The sequence below is a fragment of the Nelusetta ayraudi genome, unplaced genomic scaffold (genome assembly GCF_046127955.1).
Source record: "Nelusetta ayraudi isolate G7.1 ecotype Tasmania unplaced genomic scaffold, CSIRO-AGI_Nayr_v1 ptg000026l, whole genome shotgun sequence".
Taxonomy (NCBI): Eukaryota; Metazoa; Chordata; class Actinopteri; order Tetraodontiformes; family Monacanthidae; genus Nelusetta; species Nelusetta ayraudi.
The window spans coordinates 799,744-825,132 of record NW_027466076.1 but is presented as its reverse complement, the minus strand read 5'-3'; the positions used below and the strand labels follow the sequence as shown (position 1 = coordinate 825,132).

General features: G+C 49.5%; 1 protein-coding gene across 12 annotated transcripts; it reads right to left on the bottom strand.

Annotated features, from left to right (window-relative positions):
* Positions 1-496: 496 nt before the first annotated feature.
* phf21ab (PHD finger protein 21Ab) lies at positions 497-25,389 on the bottom strand. 12 transcript variants are annotated; one of them, XM_076028652.1, is made up of 19 exons: positions 25,058-25,312; positions 21,992-22,030; positions 20,548-20,599; positions 20,219-20,308; positions 19,436-19,468; positions 18,815-18,880; positions 17,339-17,491; positions 16,649-16,885; positions 15,086-15,175; positions 13,038-13,436; positions 12,520-12,660; positions 12,378-12,429; positions 12,204-12,283; positions 11,919-12,057; positions 9,446-9,597; positions 8,690-8,845; positions 8,138-8,213; positions 7,947-8,050; positions 497-6,831 (listed from the first exon to the last, which is right to left on the bottom strand). In XM_076028652.1, the coding sequence occupies exons 3-19, from the start codon at positions 20,587-20,589 to the stop codon at positions 5,977-5,979; spliced, it is 2,865 nt and encodes a 954-aa protein (XP_075884767.1). In that variant the 5' UTR covers positions 20,590-20,599; positions 21,992-22,030; positions 25,058-25,312; the 3' UTR covers positions 497-5,976. The 12 variants fall into 12 exon arrangements, with proteins under 12 accessions (XP_075884767.1, XP_075884771.1, XP_075884772.1 ...); XM_076028656.1 differs by having other exon boundaries at positions 9,491-9,597; positions 25,058-25,310; XM_076028657.1 differs by having other exon boundaries at positions 11,997-12,057; positions 25,058-25,310.

Genomic DNA, 25,389 nt, shown 5'->3' with positions numbered 1-25,389 from the left:
AGCAGAGGATGGTTTCGATCCATCGACCTCTGGGTTATGGGCCCAGCACGCTTCCGCTGCGCCACTCTGCTCACACGAAGTCCTAAACGGTAGTTTGATGTATTTAAACTCTCGAAGTTCGAGTGAGCGTTTAACTATTAACTAACTATCAATATTTATTGACACAGGCTGGGACGAAAAACGTATTTCACGTGATAATATTTTACATTAGTCACGGTTTGTAAATTAGTTTAATAGGACTGTTGACTACTATGCTAGGCTAGGGCGAGCTAACGTTAGGCTAACGTCACTGTCATTACTCAAGCTGTCGCACTCCGAATCCACGCATCAGACACGTTAAGTTTTTAAACTAACCACTAAGGCAATTGCGTATGCAAAATGCAATTTCTTCTGCAACAACAACAGAGCCCCGGCGGCCTTGTTGCGATGATACTACCGGTTGTGCGACCACCGCAAAAGCAGCAGCACAAAATAAAAGGCACAGGCGCAGGCGTGCTGCTTTTCACAATTTATTAACAAAATGATAAAATAAATAAATACAAATTGATCAAATGCTCCTAATATTAACTCCTCCCCCATGTTCCCTACAGTATTTCCTAAACACTGCATACAAAGAATTCATCACAGAAGAGGCTCAATACAGAGGTAAGAATCCCACCAGACCAGTCACAATGTCAGGCCAACAGAAGACACATCTGGAACAGAAGTCAAAAAAATAAACACATTCCTTTCCAAAATCATTATGAAAAAATACAAACAATTATACAAATATTCAGATTGTGTAATAACCAATTTACACATTATTCAGCACACCAGGTGAACTTTTTTTCTTTATTCATATCGCTACAATGCATCTCACCAAATGGAAGATAAAAAAAGACTTCTTTTGTTTTCTTTTTTAAATTCTTTTTTTTTCTCCTCTGTTTTTTTTTATATTATTTTTTTTTTTTGCACTCAACACACCCCCAATGGAATCAGCTTGTGGATGAGGTAAGAAGCTTCAGGTGTACAGTTGGGTCTTGGACAGGATGCATGGTGAGCGGGTCCATGTCATGTTTTGACGGAATACTACAAGGCCACAATCATGACTTGATCGTTTTGGACACATGGACTAGAGCCGGACCGAAACCGGCTACTGGATGCACTGTAAGACTTTCTGGAACGCCAGCAGCTGCCAACACCGTGCTCCTCCTCCAGCTCGCTGAGTGCACGCCAATGCTGATGTAGAAATTAAATTTTTTTTCTTTTTTTCAAAAATGATATGCATCGACCACATGACACGACTTTCAACAACAGAACACAAAAATTAAAAAAAGAAAAGAAAAGGCGTCAAAACGAAAAATGCACAATTGCAGTGTTCTTTGGAATAAATTCACTTTTGGAGCGTTACTGAAGAGGAACCAATGACTTTTTAATCTAGAAGAACACAATGACACAATTTTAGACGTTTAAGACTCAAAGGACAAACCCTCCACCCACCCCAAACCCCCCAAAGAACTCCCACGCTGGGATCCCAACATTCAGCATGGCGCATCAGCCTGATCAGAATGGAAAACGGAGGAGCAGTTCAATTTGTGGCTCCCTCCTTGAGAAAAACAACAAACCCCCCCCCCTAAAAAGAAAACACAATGTCAGGAAGAAATGTTGACGTTCCGGATGGCCAGCGCGCCGGGTGTTCTGCCTGAACTGCACACGTTTGGCATCAGGATGCCAGAATGTTCAAAAAAAGAGAAAGGTGACTTAAGTTTCGCATATAAACAATAAAAAAATGAGAGAAAAAAACAATAAAACAAATGCATATTAAAACGGTTGTGATAAATCTTGTATAAAAAATTTTGCATAAGAAGGCATGCGTTCCCACCAGAGCTGCTCACAGGGTCAAAGTTGGCCCAAAGTCGGGGTGCAGCTTCTGTTTGTTCGTTGCAAATGCACACAGGCTCCGGCTCACATGACCTGATTTAGCAAAACTCTTCCCACCGCGAAGAAGAAGAATTGAAAATAATGATAAAAAAAAGAAAATCCGGAAGAAGAACTACAGCACAGATGCAGCGATGAACGAGTCAAAGGAAAAAGCGACGAGCCACCCGGAGTCCAGACTGAGCATGAAATCCATCAAAATGCAATTCTGTGCTGCGTTCCCGCGTCTTTCCCCCCCCCCCCCGCCAACTCTTCAATACTTAATACTGGTCGAACCAAAAGTGCGTCACAAAAAAACGACTGGCTGTCTGTCACACGAGCTTACGAGATCTCGACGACGACGACGACGACAATCCGTCTTCAGAGTGTTTCTTTTTCTTTTTTCAATCACCCTCGGAGTTTCCAAACAGCCTGCGTCGGGTTGGTTTGTTTTTGTTTTCTCCTCAGCAACATGTCAAAAAAAATCATTAAAAAAAGGAAATTAAACACATTTAAGGCAACTCCTATATGATAAACGACGAGAATGAAAAAAAAATGAAAACACTATGTGGTCAATCTAAACGGCATAATATGCAGTGTAGCTTCAACTTGCATTGACTACTGGCAGCCTGAGGTGAAGGGACCGGGTCTGAGCTCCGGGGGTGGGGGGGCCTTCGGTGGGTGGGTGGGGGGGCTAACTGGAGAACAGATTGGCTGGGTGGAGCGGGGGGATGGGGGGATTGGGGAAAGGGGGTTCTACAAGTCACAGTGCAAGTCAAGAGACAAATATTATCTGCAGTTTGAAGAAAGGCACTCGAGGTACCTACTGTACAGAGGGAAAGGTCCAGCTATGTCTGGAACACAAGTTCGGCCTGGTTCCAAGGAGAACGTGTGGAGGTGAGAGTGGCGGCGGCAGGCCAACAGGAAGGGAAGGTAACGAAAGAAAAAAATGAAATAAAAAGAAACGGAAGTGGAGAGGACTCTCGCCTTTCCACTTCCCCGCCCACACAACCTCCCGTCAGCAATTTCACATTTACCTCGAGCAAAGGCAGTTTTGCGGCGCAGATGTGGGAACCCCGGGGTCGGGCCGTGCCCGATATGTTAACTCCGCCGCGTATGATATGACCTGGAGGATAGCGCCCCCTGCTGTAGCTGCCCAAGACCGTATTCAGCCCTCCAGAATGGGCCCGGTGACCACGACGTGTTGACACATTTACAAACGGTTTGATTGGTTTCTTTTGCTGCAATTGAACCAAAAGTCAAATATCTTGACTGCCCCCTGGTGGCTACAGCTGGTGTGTGTCGCCACAAACTTAATACTTTGCAATAAATAATAATAAACGTGAAAGTGTTGTACATATAAAAAAAATTACAATAAATTTTACAATTTACAATTAAGACTTTGGTCCAAACTCACAGCACCGGCACACGCTAGCACATGCTAACGCTGCAGCGCTGATGGGGAATATTTTGGCTTCACATTGTGAAAACTCAGTCGCAGTCACAGCAAACCGGCTTTCAAATGAAAAGCCCTGATCAACGCGCGTGCAAAGAGGATTTGGCTGTTAAAATCTATTTGCCTGCAGGCGGGAGGGATGAATACCATTTTGGGCAGCTACAACCTGAAGCCTCAACGCTCCCGCCCTCCGCTGTTGCACCAGATATAGGAGGATGTTCCGGTACCGCCATCGAAGAGACCAGAGTCGTTCTCACTGCTCCCAACCAACCAACTGACCAACCAACCAGAAGTCAGCTGCCACTCAAAGACACACCCTCCAACAGACCGACCAACCAACCACCCAACCACAACGTCATCCATCAGCTCCACCGAGGACCTGTGGACGGGACCCCGGGCCCAGGAACCCCTAGAACTAGACTCCAGACTAAAGTTTTTTTTTTTTTTTTCTCCTTCTTTCTTTTTGGATTCCCTCCTAGAAAAATATTGGCAATGTGGGGATAAGTCACATCACGACAAAGAGATGCATACTCTGTTTTAATTCCATAACAACATACAAAAAAAGCTCTTCAGCACTTCTTTGTGATGCAGCAAGCTTGTGCTTTAACTCTCAGGATTTGTGGTATTATTGTCCCTTTTGAGATCCGTCTGAACGAGCCGGTTCACAAAATCCTTGTTTTTTCTTTTTTCTTTTTAAAAAAAGTAAAAATTAAAAAAAGGTCCCTCCGATGTTTTATTGTTTTAAGAAGCTCTGACGTCTCAACCCTGGGGGGAAGGTATGGGTGCGGGGCCTTCTGGTTCTCCCACATGGATGATTTGATCTTTCCACACAGTAAACGACCTTCTTCCCTGCTGAAGTTCACAACAAAATTATTTTGGCAGTTCAGTTTTGTTTGTTTGTTTGCTTGCCACCCCCCCCACATAAAAAATGCAAATGATGCAAAGACCACCACTTTAAAAACAAACAAAAAAAAAAACAAAGAGAGGGGGGAAAAAGTTGGATTCCATCAGTGTGTGTGTGTGTGTGTGTGTTGGGTAATGGTGGTTTCAGCAGGTTCAGGAACAGAAAGCACTTATTCTGAAGAACTAGGAAGACCTGAATATCTTTTCCTATAAAAGAACAAACACAGCCCCAGATATTGTTTGTGTGCGCACGCGCGTGTGCGTGCGTGCGTGCGTGCGTGCGTTTACGTGTGTATTGATGTTGCAATATTGCAATTTCACATTTAGTGCTCACAGTTGACACACTTGACTCACGAATGATGAACTCAATCACAACACTTGGACCGACACCACTGGGACACCTGACCGAGCGGCCGACCAATCGCCTCGCCCCGAGGTCGGGGGTGGTGGGTGGGGAAGAGAGGGGAGGGGGCATTTGGTCACTGGAGTGGGTGGATGGGGGTAGGGGGGTGCATTAGGACTCTTGACTAAAGGCTGGGGGGGGTGGGGGCAAAAAGACTGGACGGGTGCGTGTGTGTGTGTGTTCTACTCCAGTTTTCAGTCGCCCCTCTTGACAGGAGCAGTGATCCCACCTCAGTCGGCCACCGCTCTCGCAGCACTCGACACCTGAGACTCGCATCGGTTGGTTCCAGCGCCTCAAAGCCCCTCCCCCTGCCCTTCCCCCCCTCCCACTCCAATGGGGAGCTAACGTCGGCGTTAATTCCTCTGGGAGGGCGAGGAGACGTTCCGGCTGGACAGGGGGTGGGATCGCCCGCTCGCTTTTAAGTATTTCCACCAGGTGGCGCTCTGGATGTGCGACGCTGCGGGAAGTGACAGCCAGATAAACCGAGAGGGCCTGCAGTGGGCGGGGCTTTTGAAACGAGACGCGGAGGGGCGGCTGTCAATGAGGGAGGGAGGGTTGGCGCTGAAAGGTGGGGGTGGGTGGGGTAACTGAGAGAGAGAGGCAGAAAACTATTGGCTGCGGTCGTGCCGAAGCGGGGGAGTGGGAGGGGGAGGAGGAGGAGGAGGAGGAGGAGGTGTCGAGGGCGGGGCAGAAATTCAAAGTTGTCCTCTGCTCTCTGAGTCCGTGGGATCCATTCTTCTTCTTCTTCTTCTCTCCTCCGTCACAACACTGCTGCACAGACTAGCACCCTCACCCCCCGCCCCCCTCCCCAGCTCCTCCCCCGCACGCCCTCCGCACCGCACTGCAACAAGGGGCCAACAGGAACAGGCACACACCGGTGTGATGATGATGATGATGATGATGATGACGATGAAGATGATGATGATCATAATGATGAGTTAAATCTCCCCCCTCCCCCCCCTTCCCTCGGCGTTCCCACCACCGACCTCTATCGCTAAAATTGGCATGACGACGCTGGGACGCGAGGCTGGCTGGCTGACACCCCCCCTCCCCCCCCACCCCCCCCACCCCCCCCCCACCCCCCCTCGCCAGAGTCATGTGACTTGGGCTGTATATCTACCATTGACACAGTCTCGACAATACAATGCAAACAAACAACATTTATACAGATTGGCAACTTCAGGGCACCGCCACCCGGTGCAAGCAAAAGTCTTCTTCTTCTTCGTCGTCCCGTTGTTGTTGTTGGGTTTTTCTTTTCTTTTTTTTTTTTTAATATATATGTTTGAATTTCCGCCACTAGAGGGAGAGAGAGAGAGCATTACTTCTTGTTGTCCAAACTGCTGACCAGCGCTGGCAAACAATGCTGGGAGGGTTCTGAGGTTTTGCTGTTGCTGCTGCTGCCGCCACCGCCGCCGCCGCCGCCGCCGCCGCCGTCACTGTCGGACGTCATCTCCTCCTCCGGCTTCTTCTCGTCCGCCGTCTCTGGCGGGCTGACAGCAGCCGTCTTGTTCTCAGAGTTGGCGTTGGCGGCGTTGGCGTTGGGGGCCGGGGTGGGGGTGGGGCTGCCGTCGGAGCGGGCCGGCTCCGTCGTGCCGTTGGTGGTGGCTGCGAGCGCCGCTGCCGCCGCCACTGTTGTGACTGCCGGTGCCGCCGCCGCCGAGGCAGGAGAACCATCAGTGGCCGGCGCCGCCCGGCTCTCGGCCACGCCCTCGGCCGGGGGTCCGCTCTCCGTGGCCCCGCCTCCTCCAGCGGCCTCAGTTTTGGCGCCGGCCCCTGACCCAGGGCTGCTCTCAGCAGTGGGGGCGGGGCTAACCTCTCCCTCTACTGCCGCCGCCGCCGCCGCCACCGGCACCGGCACCGGCACCGGCACCGCCGCCGGCTGCTTGTTCCCCGCGGCTCCTTGCTCCCCCTGCTGGTCGTTCCTGTCGGCGCTGTCGCTGCCACCACCGGACTGGGCCTCCTTGGCGGCTGTGGCCTCCTCCGGCGCGGCCGCCGCTGCCGTCTGACCGCCGTCTTGGACTCTGACCTCTGACCCCTGCGGCTGCGGCTCCGCTGCCGCCACCTGGTTGAAGTTGAAGGCCTGGATGAGGCGGATCAGGTGTTTGACCTTCTCCAGGGAATGTTGCATGTCCTTCTGGCGGGCCAGGATGGTGTTTTTGGTCTCCATGCATTTCTGCCAGAAGACAAGCACGACTTTAGAAATGTGCAGATGAAGAGAAGTGTGTCTACATCAGCAATCAATGGAAAGTTACAGATATGTTAGTGTTCTAACCGTAGATGTGTTATAACAGTCATGTCAGTCAAGCTTTTTAATCTGGCCTACCAAACTTGAAGAAATTATATTATTAATGAGTAAAATAGTTGTATTTCATCCATTAGTCAGTGTCTTAAGAGTAATTCCAATGAATAGCTAAATACTTTGGGGCTTCAAAGACACAGCTTTTGTTGTAACTTTGCTTTAGTTCATTTTCAATTGACATAAAAAGCACGTTTTCTATATATCCCATAATATATACCGTCACATTTTTGAACCCATTGTGGCCCACCAGTCAAAACGTCTACCCACCACTGTATTATAAGAACCAGATACCAGGTTAGAGTTTTTTCCAGTGGCCACTCAAGGTACTGCAGCCAAAATTCCCGTCTGTGCTAACGAGCCTGCTAGCAACTCCATTGAAATGAATGGCCCGTCACATTCAGTACGACTTGTGACGCCGTTTAGAGCCTCCAGGAAGTAACAACAAGCGCCACTCCAGGTGAGAAGTAGCATTGTTCTGTTGTACAGAGCACCACAAATTAGCTAAAAAGGTTCTCAGTCGTGTCCTCAGATATACACAAACTCGTTGTAGCGCCACGCGTTGAAGGTGCTCGTGTCTTCAATGTTTTTGTTCCGGGGGACAGACGCTAGCGCTGGGTTGTGGCGCATGCGCACATGCATTGTCCAGTTATTACTATTATACTCCGACTAAGGCGAAGGAGAAATTCAAATTCCAATCACATTGTCTAACATGCACGTGAGTTGTCCGTTTCATAGTCGGACTAAGGCAATCATTTTTTGATATCTTGTTCATTTTCAATTGACATTAAAGCAAGTTTTCTACATATCCAATCATATATTGTTTCCTCCTATGAGGTGGGTCCCCAAAACACTCCATCTATCCGCTCCTGCTTTGGCCCCTCTTGTCAAATCTTAGAACCCACTGTGGCCCCACCAGTCAAACAGTTTGCCCACCCCTGGAATAAACCCGGAGTCGGTTCAGCAGGAAGGTGCCTGGTCTGCAGCCTCACCGTTATGGAGTTGCTGAGCTGCTTGACTCGGAGCTCCAGCTGCTCTCGCTCCAATTTTAGCTCTGAACTCCACTTCATCAGCTTCTGTTTCTCCTCTTCTTTAGCTGCAAAAAAAAAAAAAGAGAGAGAGAGTTGGCGACACTGCCGAAAGTTTCTGTGGTCTGGGCGAAGAGCGGGAGGTTCAGACGCACCTTCTTTGTAAGCGATGTAGGAGTGGACGATGGCCAGCGTGCCGGGCCAGGGAATGGCTTCCTCTTTCTTCAGGATCTGTCGAGAGAATCTCAGAGTTGTAACAGAAGCCCAGAGACCACCCCCACCCCCTCCAAACAAAACCAACAAAAAAACCAACAAAAACAAGAGAACAAAAAAACGAAACAAAAACCAGGGCGCCACCCTGTGGTGGTGCCGAGCAGTGACAAGCAATGGAGTGGATGGAGGTGAGATGCCGACCTGCACCGACACGACGGATGAGACAAGACGCACAAAGAAACCCGAGTGCGTCGTGTTTTTACGCTTACAAAGGATTGAACAGTCCCAACGTCCAGTCCGGCTCTCTTTGCCTTCTTTTATTTATTCATTCAGTTATTTTAGTTTTTTAATTGTTTCCAACCATTTGCAGTCACAGCACAGCTACCGGGCCCTGAGCCGACTGAGCTAGCCCCCGGCCCCTCCCCCGACACTTCCTCCTCCTCCTCCCTCCCCCACTCCCCCCTTCTACTCTCCTAGACTGTCGCTGCCGTTACCTGGTCTTGACATTTTGGACAGATCCACATGCCTTTAGGAATGGTTTTCAGGGGTGGATCCAGGCAGTCCAGGTGATAGACACGAGAACACGTGTCGCACATGAGCAACTGGCCACTGCGTCTGCACACAGTGCAGAAATCCTCGTGGATGTCTCCCTGCGAGGAAGAATTGGACCAATCAGTTTCCCCGGCCGGCTGAGCGCCACCGTCCATGTGTGTGGTGGTGGTGGTGGTGGTGGGGGTGGGGGAGGGGCAGGAGGAGCGGGAGGGGGGGGGGGGCAAAGGGAAGAGGGAAGGGGGCAGGTGGACGCCGTCTGTTTTTTGTTTTTTTTTGTCCGTTTTCTTTCTTTCTTTTTTTTTTTTAAATTGTCGGCCACGTTTTAGTGTCTGATGGACCATGTGTGTTAATCGAGCCACGGGAGGAGTTAGGATGTGTTTCTGAGCGCGAGCAGTCAGGTTGTTCAATGGATGCCGTTGGCTACAGGACGCTGTTCACTTTGTAAGGCTGAGTTCGAAGGTCGAGACAACAAGAAACGAACAAACAAACAAAACAAAAAAAATTACATGTGTGATGAGGCTGATGAGGGTCACATGGAGACGACAGACTAATGGAGGTGTGTGTGTGTGTGTGTGTGTGTGTAGAGGGCCGGTGAAGGGGTTGTGAATGGGTGAGTGAGTGAGTGAGTGAGTGAGTAGGGAGTGAGTGAGGGAGCTGCGGGGCCGCCGGGGTAGTGGTGTGTGACGGCCTTTCCCCACCATCTGAGCCGTCCCGTCCCGTCTCCCCCCCCAGTCGTTACTTACATCCCCAGAGTTGGGGCTGGGCAGGGGGAGGGGGTGGACAGGGCTGGAGGGGGAGGTCGGGGTGAGGCTGCCCAGCTCCGGGACGCTGCTGTATTTGGGTGGGCGACCTGGGTGAAATGAGACAGACGACAAAAAGACGGAAAAAACAAAGAAACAAAAGAAAGATGGAGAGGAGGAGGAGGAGGAGGTGGGGGGGAGGAGGAGGTGGAGGGGGGGAGGAAACAAAAAGAAAAGAGTCTGCATGACATACCTTGGAAAGGGAGTCTTCGTTGGCTAGCGTGAGACAGGGAGTTTTGGGGCGGGGGGAGAGGGGCGGGGGGAGGGGAGGAGGAGGAGGGGGAGGAGTCAGAAGCACAGACAGCAGTGTTAGTGCAGGAGGCCGACGCCCTGCGAACCGGAGCCGAGCACAGGCGGGTGCGAGCCCGCAGCCGCGCCCCGCTGCCCAGGCTCCGCCCCCTCCCCAAGTTGCGGGACACTCACATGTGTGGGCGTTCTATTTTTTTTTATTATTTTTTTTTATCGTTTCAAAACTAATCCGACAATAGCTGCGTTTCCATTAGAATTGCGCGAAATCTAAATATCACAACAAAAAAAAAAAAAGTAATGGAAACAACTAAACTTGGAATATGGAAAAAATGTTTCCACGCTCTCATGAGTTGCTTTTTCAGACGTATCGATACGGAGGTATATCGCAAAAGTGTCACGGAAACAATTTGATCGCATTTACACGTCACCGGATGTGACGTACGGGGTCACGTGACCAGTTCACTTCAAGTGAAAATGGCGCGTTACGATTGGAGGAGATTGAATATTTTTTTTACAAGTAATCAAAGAGCAAAATATATCAAACATTGTTGACAGCAAACAAAATGCAGATTTAAACATTGGTAAGGGAAGTGAGGGGGAAGGGCTTTGAAAAGCCGTGGTCTCGAGAGCGAGATTTACGGCTTATGCGCTTCGCACCATTCGATGGGAACGCCTACAAATCGCACTTGTACTTGGTCAAAATTTTAGAAATATCACTTTTATTTTGCGAGAAAATGTAATGGAAACACAACTGCAGATTGATTTATCTCTGAAAAAAAAAATCTAATAATCTGGTCTACATTGGCAGGCTGTCAGGTGGATGTCAAGTGCACCCAAAACCCAAGTGGTGGCGCTATGACCTCTGAAACAACAGCGTTGTCTTAAAAAACCCCTGGGGTCGAGTCTTCAGCCACGTTTGGGAAAGCAAAAACAAGAGAAAACACCCACATATGTGTGAACAAGATGATCCGGATCTGAACCAGATCTGAACCTGATCCTTCACCTCTCAATAGTCCTTTTGCCTCAGACTCAAACTCTTTCGGCTTCTCAATTTAGTCCCTGCAGCTGCTGCTGGGGGAGGGGGCGGGTCGCCTTTTGAATTTCCCTTCAGTCTCCGTCGCTGCCTGTTAATAGACGAGCTGCGTCGACGCCGTTTAGTCTTATTAATGTTGTTAAATTGTCCAGTAAAGCGGAGACACAATGGGGTTAGTTGCAGCTTCCACTTGCAGAGTGCACTCGGACTGGATCCACACTTACAGCTGGCTACCACAATCACGTACCATTTTGTTTGTGTTCGCAATAATCACGTGCGAGTCTGACGGTGATGTTCACCGTGTTTGCACGGCTCCTGTCTCTTGAGCTGCATCACCTGTGCGTGTCTGTTGTGTCTTAGAATGGTTGTTTCTATGCTTGTCTGCGAATGCCCTCGCGGACCTCACTGTGCTTGCCCATGCAGGTCCTTTTGTGGGTGACAATTGGGCAACAGAAATAGATGCTTAGAATAGGAAACCCCACAAGCTGTACAAAAGGAAGCGCCGTTCTCCTGTCTGCGCTCCCGTTTCCACAGAACGATAAATGCCGGGCCAACCAGACTTGGGTTGTTCACTGAAGACTTCATTTTTTTTTTTTCCACAACACCCAATGCAGTCCCACAGTATTACAAGTACTACACACTACACGCGAGCGTTTGTCGTGTTCCAGGTGTCATCGCTGGAGGAAGAGGGCCAGTCAGAGCTGGGTGGTGGGAATCCAGCCTGAGGCTCTGCACTTTTAGCATTTTTTTTTTTTTTAGTACAGTTGTGCTAAGGTGCCTGCTGAACTCCCAGTATGAACTACAGGTCAGCCAGTTGTGCACTTCTTTGTCGGAGCGCAGGTGCGGCAAATACAAGTTCCTAGTTTTTAGTCGCTGTTTGCGTGCGTGCGTGCGTGCGTGCGTGCATGCTTGTCCACTTCCTCGGCCAATCAGGAGGAGACAGCGAGCAAGCGTTCCGACAGAGACGTGTCAACCTGGCGCGCGAGAAAGCTGGCTGAAGCCGACGGGAAGCGGTGGGGAGAGGGGGGAGAAAAAGTGGGAGGAGCCTCTGTTCGGTCCGATGGGCTTCGTCTTGCCACGGCTTTTTACCTTTTGGCACAAGGTTATCTCGAGTGTCTAGCCTGTCTAGCTCTATGGGTAGCCGACTTCTCGGCGGTTCATACAGACCTCTCTTCCGGGTCCCCTGGTGCAGAGGGCTGTTCAGGTAACTCACAGCGCTCTTTTTCCTCTGAAACACAAAGCGGAGGCAGCGGCAGCGAGTCAGAGAAACGTAGCGTGACGTGGGAGTGGCTGCCGGCATTCAGTGCACTTGGTGCAAACAGATGTCTGATTGGCGCAAGCAGCACCCGCAGCCGCAGCAGGTCGTGTTTGTACCTCGGGTTCAAAGACGGCGCCGCTGTACACCGGGTTGGCCGTCGTCCGCCTCTTCCTCTCTTGTCTTTTACTCTGAATTTCTGCCATCAGGAAAACACACACACCAAAGTTTTTTCTTTTTCTTTCTTTCTTTTTTTTGGGGGGGGGACTTTGTACAGCCATTCAAACTCTCACCTTCCAAGTGTTCGTGTGTGACGAGGCCCAGAGACACCATGAAGGCCAGTTTCTGCAGGAGGAGGAGAGCAGTGAGTGTGCTTGCGTGTTTGTATTTGCGTTTGTGAGTGTGTGCCTGCTTATGTCCGCATGCTCGTCATACCTCGGGGTTGTCCTCCCTCTTGTGCCTGGGTGGCAGAGGAGGTGGAGGAGGAGATATGGGCGGGGTGGAGGCGGAGGAGGAGGAGGTGGGCGGGCTGACCACGACCTTCAGTTCGGCTCCGCTCGCTGCCTTAACAGTCTGCTGAGAGGAAGAGGCGGGGCTTAGCGAGGCCGGTGGGTCCGATGGCGGCGGCTCTTCTTATCTTATTTTTATTTTATTTATTTAGTTAAAAAGGGACAGCGCATACTAATGAACATCACATGTAAATATGTCAGATTGTAGCCACAGGCTAGTTTCCAGTTTTCTGCCGTCCCCTGGCAGGTTGATGCTTATAGCGGACTGAACAGAACACAACAAAGTGAAAGCACAAATTTGGGTAAAAAGAGGGAAGAGGGAAAGAAAAACAAGTCAAAGACAATACAGGTACACAGTTAAAACAAGACATGCCCAACATAGCCCACAAAGTGACCAGTAGCATCTGAGACTGTGTGCAAAAGAGGCAATCGCAATCATCTCACCTTGGGCTCGGCGGTCAGGCTGCTGATCTGGATCGGCTGGGCCGGGGTCGGGCCGGGTACCAAGACGGCGGCGGGGAGGGGGACGGGGACCGAGATGGCGGCGGGAACCGGGACCGGGGCCGGGTTGGGCACCGGTGCCGCCGGGCCGGCGAGGCGGGCGGGGCCGGCGGCCACGGGCGTGGTGATGACGATGCCCGCCAGCGGAGCGGCGCCGGGCTTGCCGCAGGGCTGGCCGTTGACGATGCGCACCTGGTGGATGGGCGCCGCCGACGGCAGCGAGGACGTCAGCTTGGTGGCCAGCATGACCGGCCGCTGCAGCAGCTGGGGGGCCGCCATCATGGGCGGGGGAGGGGCGGGGGCGATGGGGATGGCGGCGGGCGCGGCTGGCTTGGGCCTGACCTGCTGACGACAGAGAGCAAATCAGGGCGGGAGCGCCGGTGGGAGCGGAGTTGGGGGATGGGGGAGGGGTGGGGGGCAACGCTGCTGGGTAACGCCACTGTCGAGCTCTGACTGCTGCAACCGCCCAAGCTCCGCCCCTCGCCGCCTCGCTGTTGTTGTCGCGCCGGCAGCCGGAACGGACCGGATGTGAGAGTGACCAATCAGAAAAGTTTGATGAGAAAAAAGACGGAGCTACGCTACGGGCTTCTCTCGAACGCTGCAGTTGAACTTGGCCCACCGCCACCAGCGCTCAACACGGGGGAGACGTTGCCAGTTGCCCCTCACGCAGTCACCAGCTTTGGGAAACATCACGCCTGCTTTTCCAGGTCAATTTTCTGGATGTTTTAAGTAAAAAAAAAAAAAATCTTGGCACAATATCAAAGTTAATTTGGCCAAAAAAAGAGTTCCAACATGGCCAACTTGCAGAATTCAATGCGACGAAACATAAGCAAAAAAGAGTTAAGCAAACTCTTTTTTGCTTAATTTGGACTTAATTTGGAGTTTTTTGCCCTTTCTAAAGTTAATTTAGAGTTTTTCTTCTGCTCTGCTGAATTTGGTGTCACTACTTTTCCTTTTTTCAAATTTGATCATTTTGATTACAAATTCAGCAAACTTGGCAAAAACAAAACAGCAACAACAAAGAATCACTCAATTCGACCCTCAAAGGAGAAACGCCGAGCTCATTTCTCAACATGAAGAACAAGCTCGTATGCGTCACTCCGCACTACTGCCAACTAGCTAGCCAAGTAACAGCAATATTAGCACGTACAGCAATTCTGAAATTCTGAAAAAAAAGTCAAAATTTCCAAAAGTGATGATGAGGACTTCGATCCGTATGCAGCAAACAAAGCAAACAGCAGTGTGACGCAGCTCTGCAACCTTAACGTGACTGAGCTTGAAGGAGTCAGTGACTAGCGGGAGGCACCGGGCTCGGACACAACGCCACAACACCGTCGTCTCAGCTCTCTTCAGCACCTCTGCCAGTCAGAAATACAAAGTGGCCGAGCCCACCGATAAGCTGCAGTCTGCTTCTATCAGCGAATCAAACCCAGCCAGAGCTCCCAGCAGCATTATTCAGCACAGGTCAACAACAACCGGCACGTTTCCACTCAAAAGGATTCAAAAAACAAAAAACAAAACAACAAAACAAAACACCAACAGCCAGAAACACAAAATACCAAGAAGCTGCAGGAAAACAAGGTAACAACAGTCGCACACACCCGCACCCACTCACACTCACACACACACACACACACACACACACACACACATACACACACACGCGCGCAGACACACGCAGGCAGGAGACCTTGTAAAACAACCGGCCCACAGGTCAGTCAGAAAATAAAGGAAGCACAAGGAGGAGGAGAGATGAGTAGAGGCAGCACAGAGCAAACAATGTTTTAGTGCCACGAGCAAGGCATGAGTGTTTGCTTTGGCGCACTCCTGCCCTCTGCTGGTGAGTGAGCGGATCACCTCACGTGGGCCACACACAGGTCTGAAGGAAGGAAGGGGGGTGGAGGGAGAGGGATAGGGAGAAGGAGGGCGAGGAGAGGTTGGAAGGCAGGGGAGGTGTTAGGGGTTCGAAGGCGGGGCTTCCAGGGACGCACCTGTGGCTGAAAGGTGGGTCGAGGCGTCAGTCTAGGAGGAGGGACAAACTGAGGAACTTTGATTGGCTGGCCGGTGGCGGTGGCCTGCACCTGAGACAAAACCACAGCAGATTGTGGATCCAAGCTGCTGCTGCTGTTACACCGTTACACTGTAACGCCCATGGGGCCGTTACCACCACGCCTTTCCTGCCGCCACGCCGATTTCTGGTAGGGTCTCCGTTGCAACCGCAACACCGGTCGGGTTAACTGCCCCCTGCTGTTATACAGTTGCATCTTGCCTGCTCTTTTACCCGTTACACAGAGTTTTCTGCGGCTGTTACACCGTAACACCTACGGGGCTGTTACAGCCATGCTTCTTCTGCCGCATCACTGCTACCTGGCAGGGTCTCGGTTACAACCACAACACCAGTCGGCCTCACCGGCCTCTGCTAATATATGGTTGCATCCTGCATGCTCCATTACCCGTTACTGTGAGGTTTTTGCTGCTGTTACACTGTAACGCCTGCGGGACGGTCACAGCCACACCTCTCCTGCCATGTCACGCGACATGGCAGGGTCTCAGTTACGACCACAACACTGGTCGGTCTCACCGCCTCCTGCTGGCACACTGCTCAATCCTGCCTGCTGCTTTTCCCACTACACTGAGGTTTCTGCTGCCGTTACACCATTACACCGTTACACCGTTATAGCTGTGCCTCTCCTGCCACGGCACCGCTTCCTGCCTGTGGTCTCGGTTACAACCACAACACCAGTCCACTTAACCACGTACGTTGTTGCATCCCCCCTGCTCTTTAACCCGTTACACTGACGTTTCTGTTGCTGTTCTACTGTTACACTGTTACACCTGCATCGTACTGTTCAGCTGGTCACATGGGCCAGGTGCGCTCCAGTGAGCTCCTTGTGGCTGCTTTTGTAGCTTCCCTACACTGTCGTGGTTTGCCGGCACGTTACCGGGAGGACGTAACTGCAGAGCCATAACGCAGCAGCGTTACACCAGCCCGTAACTGTGCTCGCCCACAGTTCTGCTGCTGTTACTCCGACTGAATCTGGCTACATGCCAGCCATCGCTCGACGGCCGCTCGCTTGCACGTCTGATCTTGTTATGCTGTCACGCCAACACGACTGCTGCTGTTACAGAGTATAGTTTGAAGCTGTAACGCCGTAACATCTACAGGTGTCCTGCTCTCTTACCTCCCTCATCACCTACAGTACCAACAAAAAAAGACCTGGCTGTGTGTCTCAATTAATAAATACTAGGTCGACCAGGAACGATGGTGTTTTTACGATTCAGAAGGGTCTCATTACTTGTCAGGCCTTTGCTGGTCCTCCTGAGTACAGTATGAGACCCCCAATTGTGCCTCAGCCTGTTCCTTACTTATAGCAGGGAGGGGGAAAAAAGTCACTTCTGCTGGCCAACACTCGGTGGCGTTGCTCTGCTCAGCGCTACAGAACAACAACACACTGAACAGTAAGTCAGAGTTGGGCAGGTTGGTGGTGGTGGGTGGTGGCGGAGGTGGGGGGGAGGGATCGGGGAGCGGCGGCGGAGGAGAACGGACGTCTTACCACCATGGCGTTCTTGGAAACCAGTCGCACGGGCTCCGCACTCTGATTGGTCAGCTTGCTGGCCACCTGCAGGTTGATGGGGGCACTCTGCGAGTCGGGTTTGGTGATGGCTGTGGTGACCATGGTGACGGTGGGCGGGCGCTGCGGCAGGACCGAGCCGGGCAGGGTGGGCGTGGCGGCGGCTTTGAGCACCAGAGGTAGAGTCTTGGTGGTGAGGACCGGAGTGACCGTCAGGGTCTGCACACACAAAACATACATACACAACTTATATAATAATAAATGACAACTTATTATATAATAAATAAAGTTTGGTTCGGGGTTTGCCGTCAAATTTAATCTAAATATTCAAACATCTCTCTTTCTTCTCCACACAAGAAACTAATTTTATGGCCTTTTAACCATTCAAAAAAACAAGCCATTTCAAATTGGATTCAAGGAATTTGATCAAGTGATTTCATAGCAAAGATCAGATGAAAAATAGAACAGAAGACAATAATGACCCAAAGCAGCAACACGGAGCAGAGCCCCTTTTGTTTACCGCCAGCGCCGAGCTGAGCAAGTGTGAAATGAAGTTCGCTGCGGCGCGACGTTTAATCTCGTCTCGTCTCATGACCAGAACAAAGACTGGAGGTGGAGACGGTACAGTGTGCCCGTGTGTGTGTGTGTGTGTGTGTGTACGTGAGCTCCCACCTGCTGCAGTCCTCCAGGTATCTGCTGGCCTTGCAGCAGGTTGGCCGGCTTCAGCTCGCCGCCTACTGGAGGAGTTTGGACATGCAGCTGCAGCTTGGCCTCGGGCTCCTGCTTCACCAGCAGCTCCTTCCTCAGCTGCTCCACCACCTTTTTCTACACGAGGAGGACGAGAAGGAGTAGAGAAGAAAGGAGAAAAACGAGTGAGTAACCAAAGCAAACGACGAGCAGCAGGACGCGGAGCAATCTCGACGAGTTCGGGGAACATTTTCAGCGAGGTGTTACGGCGATGTGGAGTCATGGGACGTCAAGGTGTGCAGAAAGATCTGGTGCAATAACCCACTGTGAACACACGCGCACACACAAGCCAGGCAGCGCTGGCGAATGAACTGGTGCTGGCTGAGATAAAGCCCCTATGTTGCCTAGCAACACACAACTCTCAAGTCAAATAGCAACTTAATGCAGTGACACGCAGACGTACCGAGGTCTGACGAGACCAAGTGCCGCTCGGCCTCTCACAGGCAGTTTGACCCACCGCCGCCGCCTCCGCCGCCCCCCTCGCAGCCGCCCTCGCAGCTAATCGAGCGGCATTTTATCGGCCATCATCTCCTCGTCTGGAAGGGCCTCGCTCACAGAGGAGGACTTATTTCCTGCTTAAGTGCGGCCGCTTCGACTTGCGTTTGTCGGGCGGCAGCTTTGAGACAGGGAGTCGCATCAGAGAGACGTTGGCTCGTCTCTCAGAGTGGGAGAAGAAGAACAGCAGGTCTGACCGCCTGATGGTTCTGCATCCGAGAAGTCCGGGCACTCGCTGGCACCGTTTGTTTGTTCGATTTTCTTCAGTTCTTACGAGCACTTTGAAGAAGCAGCAGTTCCACCACGTCGCTCGTTCTGAAGCCTCTTTAATCTGTCAGCCAGTCTCACGTGAGACTCAAAACCAGTCTCCACCCATTCTTTCATTTTCCCCAAGTTGTACAAAAAAACCCACCAAGTTCCCATCCTGGAGTGCGACACACAAACACACACACGCACAAGTTTCTGTGTGTGTGTGTGTGTGTGTGTGTGCGTGCGCCGGGGAAGATAAAAATAGGGTGCTTGTTGACAGCAGTTAAATAAGGAATCTAGATTTTCAAAGAGCTGCAATACCGAAAGCTCCAGAGTGGAGTTCAGGGTCCTGAGCGAGCGGCAAGGACACTTCAGGGTCGACGCGGACTTCACACCCCTGCTCCCTCTCATCAGAGTTTCCTGAGCCATAATGTAGCACCAGCACTGATCCCCCCACCCCCAACACCCCTGCATCCCTCCCCCCGAGCCCCTCAGCATCACTGACAGTGAAACCTCTCAAGTGAAAATCAGCGTTTTTACCAAACAACAAAAAAAAAAGAGGAAAAAATTGTTTATCTGTTAAAGCCCAACATTTTCTCATGTACCTGCTAGAAATTTGAAGAGCCTTGAAGTGTGTGTGTGTGTGTGCGTGTGTACCTGCTTCTCGCTGAGTGCTGTGATCTTGGCTTGGAGTTCATGCAGCTGCTTCTTCAGATCTGCGTTCTGAACGAGAACGGAATTGACTTTAGTAAAAAGGAGGCAAAATCCACAGGTTAGGACGTGACAACCGAACTTTGACACTTTGTACCGCCGAGTGAAATACTCCTGATTATACTCGTAGATCCTGTGCGATATCGAGAAATGAAACATCTTTCGCTGCCAAATTGCAAGAAAATCCAAGAATGTCCCAGAATTCTCAGCGTCTGCGAGCCAATGATGGTTTGACATCACGACCTAAAGTGGCTGCTGATTGGCTTTCACATTATAGAGGTGTGACCTAAAGACGCTGGCAAACCTTTGTTTTCCATTAGATGCTAAGGTTGCTGCACTTCATTAAGGTGGATCAAAACAGGAATACCACTAATGGTATTTGGAAGGAATCCTCATTCGAATCGGCAGTAAAATGGAATGTGTTCAAATTCATTTTGCCAACATGTTGCATAAAAACAAGGTATGGTTCTGGAACCGGTGCTGAAAACTGGCATCGTATTAAAACATTTGGACTGGAACCAGCCCCACGGCCCTGGTGCTAAGCAGCGTTAGCATCCGCCAGCTTACCTGAGGGTCCTGCTTCATCTGAGCCACCAGTTTCTGCAGAGCAACAGAAAAAGAGCGAGTCACAAACACGGCAGCGTCACTGACACCTGCTGTTCAAAGCTGGGAACTGCAACAAGGAGGCGGCATTGCGAAAGTGAAAACAAAATTAATAATTTATCCTCAATTAAGTAAATGTGTCTTCGGGGACGTAAACAAGGGTTCTGATGCATGTGTCCGGGAAGAGCAGGGGGATCCGTCTCCAGTATGAAAAAAGGCCTAAAATACTCAGGTGGGGTGGGGGGTGGCACACTGGCTCAGACAGTTGTGCAGAAATGTGCTTGTTAGGCTTTAACTTTATTTATTTTTTTATTTTTTTAAACCACCCACTGTGACCTTCCTGTCTTGCTGGCCACTGACGCCCCTGAGACCACAAGAGTTTGCCTTTATAGGGACGGGCCGCCTACAAGCCACAGAAACTCCAAACACTGGTCGGCAAATTCTGTTTTTTCCAATCCAATTGGTGAAACTGGTGAACAAGGAAAAGTTGGGAATGGGAATGGGAAAACGCAGGGGCGTCGCTGACTTTTGGCAGTTCCTAAAAACCAAGAAATCTGATAAAAATCAAATGAAAAACTCAAACTTGCCGCCTACCCGGCGGTTCGACCCGGATCGGGGCATCGTTTGAGGGGCAACGAGTGGGCGGGCGAGCGGTTGGCGCTCGTGAAAACACCGTCCTCCTCCTCCTCCACCTCCCCTGTCCCTCCTGACCCACTGACCCAGTGGCCCTGAAAGCAGCAGGCCTACCTGATGGATCTGGATCTCCACCTTCAGAGCCTCCTGTAACGTCTGTAATTCCATCATGGATCCAGTCAGTCTGCCAGCCGATCGATCAGCCTGCGCACACGCACACACACACACGCAGGAAGGTAAAACAGTCAGTGCAGCTGGAATTATCAGGGCAGGGGTCCCAGCCGTCGCCATGGCAACGGGAGCAGCAGCCGCACAGGGGCGGCGAGACCCGCAGGCTGACGGTCACAGGAAGTCACTTCTTTAGGATGCAGGACAAGAAAATGTTTCATCTGACAGCAAATGAAAAGGAGGACAGAGAATTGTTTGTAGTTTTTTTTTCTTACCTTAACACCGTCTCCAGTAGGAAAACCATCCAACTGAAGCATTAAAGTGCCGCTGCAGAGGACAAAAAAAGACACAAAAGCGACGTTTCACTGCGGCTGTCTGAAAGTTGGCGCTTCATTGATAAAATTCCTCCAGGAAAAATTTCCTGCCTCAATTGCTGTTTTTAGTCCATTATTGGCTTTTGCCTTGCTTATTTTTAGTGTGACACACAGAGGCCGTTGTGTTTGAGTTACATGGGAGCAGGGGGCGGGGGGTGGGGGGGTGGGATCAATTTAAAGAAATCTAGTCCTTCACTGACTGGCTGCTGTTTTTTCTTTTCTCCAGCAGCAGACCCCAACATCCAGTTTGGATCATTTAAAACAGAGTTTTTCTGACTTCAGTGAACGCAGTACAAATAACGTGACTTTTTTTTCCTTCACATTTTGATACTTTAATACATTTGTGTTTAAATCAAATGCTAATTGTGGCTTTAGAAAACAGTTTCCTCAAAGAGGCGAAAGTCACTTGTCGCTTTTAACCTTACATGGGGATTTTGTATTTTTGTTTTAAACAGCCGTCTTTGACTTCAAGCAGCTTGAATAAAACTTAATTCTAAGCTTCATTCCACTATTCACACAATAGCACGATTTTTTTCTTTCTTTTTACTGAACTTCTCAAACTAAAGCCAACCCCAAAGAGGAGCCAAACAGGCAAACTTTTACCCGACTCAGTTGGATAAAAGTGGTCACATGACACAGAGCATTTCATTCTTCAGTTCCTTCAATTTACTGACTGTGTAAAAGTGTAAACTGCGTTGATTTGCAGGTGGACGGGGGAAGTTAAATATCCTGAGTGAACCTCCAGCTGGATTCTGGGTAATGTAGGTTAGTTGTTTTTTGTTTTTTTTTTAATAAAAAAAAAAAAAACCTGCCTAGATTTATTTTGCCAGTAAAAACCCCTTAGTGTTTTGTTTCAAACTAAGCCACTTCTTCAGTCCAACTTGCATTTTTGACCCTTTCTAACCCTCGTTCCCTTTTCCAACTTTCCTTGAGTTTTATTTGACTGAACTGAAGTTGCCTTTCAATGTTTTCCCCCATTGCCTAAAGTGAACTGTGCAGAGTGCCGTGCCTTACCTGGCTCACAGTCACAGCAGCAGCGACAACAGCAGCGACAACCAGGAACAACTTTGGAAAATTCAAGTTTAAAGTTGGTACTTAGAATACTGAACTGTGACTTTACTCTCCGTGCAGATTAAATGTCCAACAAAATCTGATTTGCATGTTTAAAGCAGCTGCAACACTATTGGTCCGTTTGAGCTGCGGCAAAGCCCCGCCTCCACCCGCCCCTTTCAAACTTCATTCAAAATGTAAACATCCCTTTTTCTCTGCCAAGTGACTCTTCAGCTGAGCCACTTTCACAACACTTTGCTTTACTTTCATTTTGACGAGTGAAAGTGGGACTCACCACCTGGCTGTGGACTGGACTCCACCCCTCTGCGCTGCCCTGTGGAACACGACAAAGACACAGTGTTACCAAGAAGCCTGGGACCTGTCAAGAGTTCCGCCAGCCAATCACTTTGTTTGTTGTTTTATATTTTTGTTTTATATAACATTGTTTTACAATGTTTGTTTGGAGCCAAATTATCCAATAGCTCGAAAAGAATTCCTCCGAACAACAAAACTAAACTCCTCCTTCTGAACTTTCTAACAATCTTCAGTATTTAAGGCAAGACTTCATCTGATTTGTGTATTTTTCATTTTATAAGTAGCATGCTAGTTTATAACTTTTTAATAAACAAAATATTAGTCCTGCACTACAAAAACAGACATAAGGACTACAAAACATCCAGTGAACTAAACTAATTCACTCTTTATTACCAGTCTGGTGTCACATATACTCAACCACTTCATGTTTGCTGAGGGTAATATGTGGGATAAACAACATCTTTCTACACTAAACATTTAACACCATCTCTTGCCCCTCACTGTCAGTCAGTCATACAAGGTGCACAACAACTTCCATAATGACGACAATCACCCAGGAAGACGTCCGCAGTGGAATAGCGCAAGTGCCCAGAGCTGCAGGCGCTACAAGTGACAAAAGTTGTCGAATGGCACAAGTCTCGATAATTACTACTAACTACTATAAGTACTGCTGTATTAAGTCACAGTAGTGTCTGCATAGCGGGGCTATTTCACTTTTGCTCCCTACACAAAGCAGCCCAAGGTTTCTGTAGTCAAAGTGCAACAAAATACGTTTTGAGCTGTAAAAGTACATACAAACAGCATCCTATGCTTCATAAAGGAAAAGTAGCTTCAAAGCGTCAGCCTGATGCGGTAAAACTACAACAAAACACACAAAACTACACAACCAGCAGGGTGACATCTGGCAGTAGAACACGGTGAAGCAGAGACGCAGCACTGCAGTCAAAAGTGACGGAAACACATCGGTAGGTGATGTGGTAGAACCTTTCCAAAGTCACGCCGCAGTAGTACTGCTGCCGTCACGCAGTAACAGCGTCAGGGGGACGAGGAAGCTTTACGAAACGTGGTGTAGCTGCGAGTTTGATGACATACCGGCACACAAAAGTCTCAACATGTCACTGTCACTTCAGAGGGCCGTTTAAAGAGTCTGAGAAGTTGACACACGCAGGAGGGCGGGAGAGAAGTCCAGCTCTGAGACAGCGAGAACTGCAGCTATACTGCTGTTTTATTTTATGCGTGTAAAAAAAAAAAAGAAGTAAGTATTAAATACTGTGAGCCCAGAGGCATCAGAGTAATTGGTAGAACTAATCATTTGTAAGAAAATGTCTCTTGGCTGTGAATGATAAGTAATTAGAGTTTGTGGATTTTCTTTAAACAGAAACTTTCAGAATGATCAGAACAAAATTCATACAAAAATTCTGGTTCCATAATTCCTTTTTTTGCCCATTGTCTTTGTTTGACAAAACAAGCACAACGTAAAAAGTCTAACCAAAAAGTGTCCGAGTTTAAAAACTATTCTTAACAAAATGATGATTATGACGAAAGCTTCACATTTAGTACCGGGAAAACTTTTTTTCTGTTATGTAGTAAAAAAAAAAAGAAAAGAAAAGAAACAAAAATGCTGTCACAAGGACCCTGCATGTAAATGAAAGAACAAAATAATAATAATAAAAATTTAAAAAAAAAACACTAGAAACATAACCTCTCATCCCAAAAAAAAGAAAAAAAGAAGAGGAATCCTAAGAGTGCAGGGAACTGCTGTTAGAGGAAGCAGAAACCGAATTAAACCGCAGTCATGTGTGAACGCGGAGATCTGGAGAGGTTATATCATGAGCCTGACCTCCATGACTAACTCCATGTGTCACTGATGAGGAGAGGAAAAAATACGCTGCTTTAGAGTTGATTCGATGCTGCTACGTGAAAAAGGAAAAAAAAAAAAAAAAATACACCACAAACACACACGCACAAAAAAAAAACGACATGCCAAAATTGGATTAAAAAAGCGTCCGGGCTCCTCCGGCTCTGTGACCGGGGCGCCGTGCGGACGCTGTCGGTTAATTGGAGTAATTGCTCCCTGGGTGGGACACCAAGTAGTCGGGATAAACTTCCATCAGCATCACATGCCGCCGCACAGGGCCCCCGGAAAAAAAAAGGCGAGAAAACGAGCTAAAATGGAGGGTTTTTTATTTTAGTCAAGATGAGAGCCGCGGAGAGCTTCTGCTGCCGGAGCACAAACACTCCAAAGTGTGTATGTGTGTGCGAGTGTGTGTGCATGCGCGTGTTTTTCTCTCTCTTTTTTGTTTCGGCGGAGGAATAAATGTTTTATAACCTCCTTATTAGCAGCACCCCCCCTCAAAAACCAACCGCCTGTACGTAACATCTCCCCGTTAATAACGTATCGGATGTGCTTCGCCCGGCATCGCTTCGGGTTTTGGGATTAACGGGGGTCCCGAGTCTCCGGCTACGGTGTTGCTCGAGAAAAAAAACGGCGAGAACCATCCAAAAGCGACCCCCACATCCGACATTGCTCCGTCTGAACATGTTAACAGAGAACAAGTGGATAGCGCTAGCTCCTTTAGCGGCTAGCGCGGCTGCTTAGCCATCCTGCTAGCCGCGCCGGCTAACGCCACTACTACGAGCCCACGCTGATCAACTTTACATCAAAGATAAATAAATGAGCTCGTCGGCGGCGATGCGGCGAGCAGGGCAACAAAAGTGCGAGCACGGCCGTCCGCCGAGCCAACAGTCCCGAAAGACGCCATCTTTCACATTTCTGACAGCGAGCAGGCGTCGGTGGCTCTAAGTTATATCGGCCCCTTGTCCTCCAGAATATCAACTCCTAGAATAAGAAACACACCAGCTAAACACACAGAAACACAGAGGAAACAGAGCAGCACGCAGCCAAACAGCGGCTGCCAGCACGCACACCTGCCCGCAAAACAGCCGCCGACACTCGGATAGAGGCGCGGGGCTGTCCGCAGGTGAAGTTTGGCAAGAGAGAAAAATTAAAGTTATGAAATTAAAAAAAGCCCCAATGTGCACTTACTCAGCAGCAGTCCTCCTCTAGATTAATTAAATATATATCTGTAAGAAGCCGATCCACGGTGGAAGAACAGCGTACAAACAGTCCGGCACACTCCTTCCCCACACGGCCGCTGTTTTCCTGCGGTATTTTGTGTTTGGTTTCAGAAAAAAATGTGTAAAAACACAGAAACTGAAGCTACAAAACAAGAAGAACTCTTCTTCAATCTCATTCAGCTCAGCCGCAGCACAGCACATATCCCTGCGCCTCGGAGCTGGAGGAAGGGGAGCGAAAACTAGCCGCACGTCGCACAAACGGCCATCCAAACGCGACAAAACAGTCGATATTTGCGCGTA

Bases quoted from the DNA above. Each gene is read 5' to 3' on its own strand.
- phf21ab (XM_076028652.1), bottom strand. From the start codon at position 20,589: ATGCTTCAGTTGGATGGTTTTCCTACTGGAGACGGTGTTAAG. The intron at 17,492-18,814 runs GTACACACGCAC...CTCCTCGTGTAG, and splicing joins CAGCACTCAGCGAGAAGCAG to AAAAAGGTGGTGGAGCAGCT. The intron at 12,058-12,203 runs GTACAAACACGA...TTTGTGTTTCAG, and splicing joins GCGCCGTCTTTGAACCCGAG to AGGAAAAAGAGCGCTGTGAG.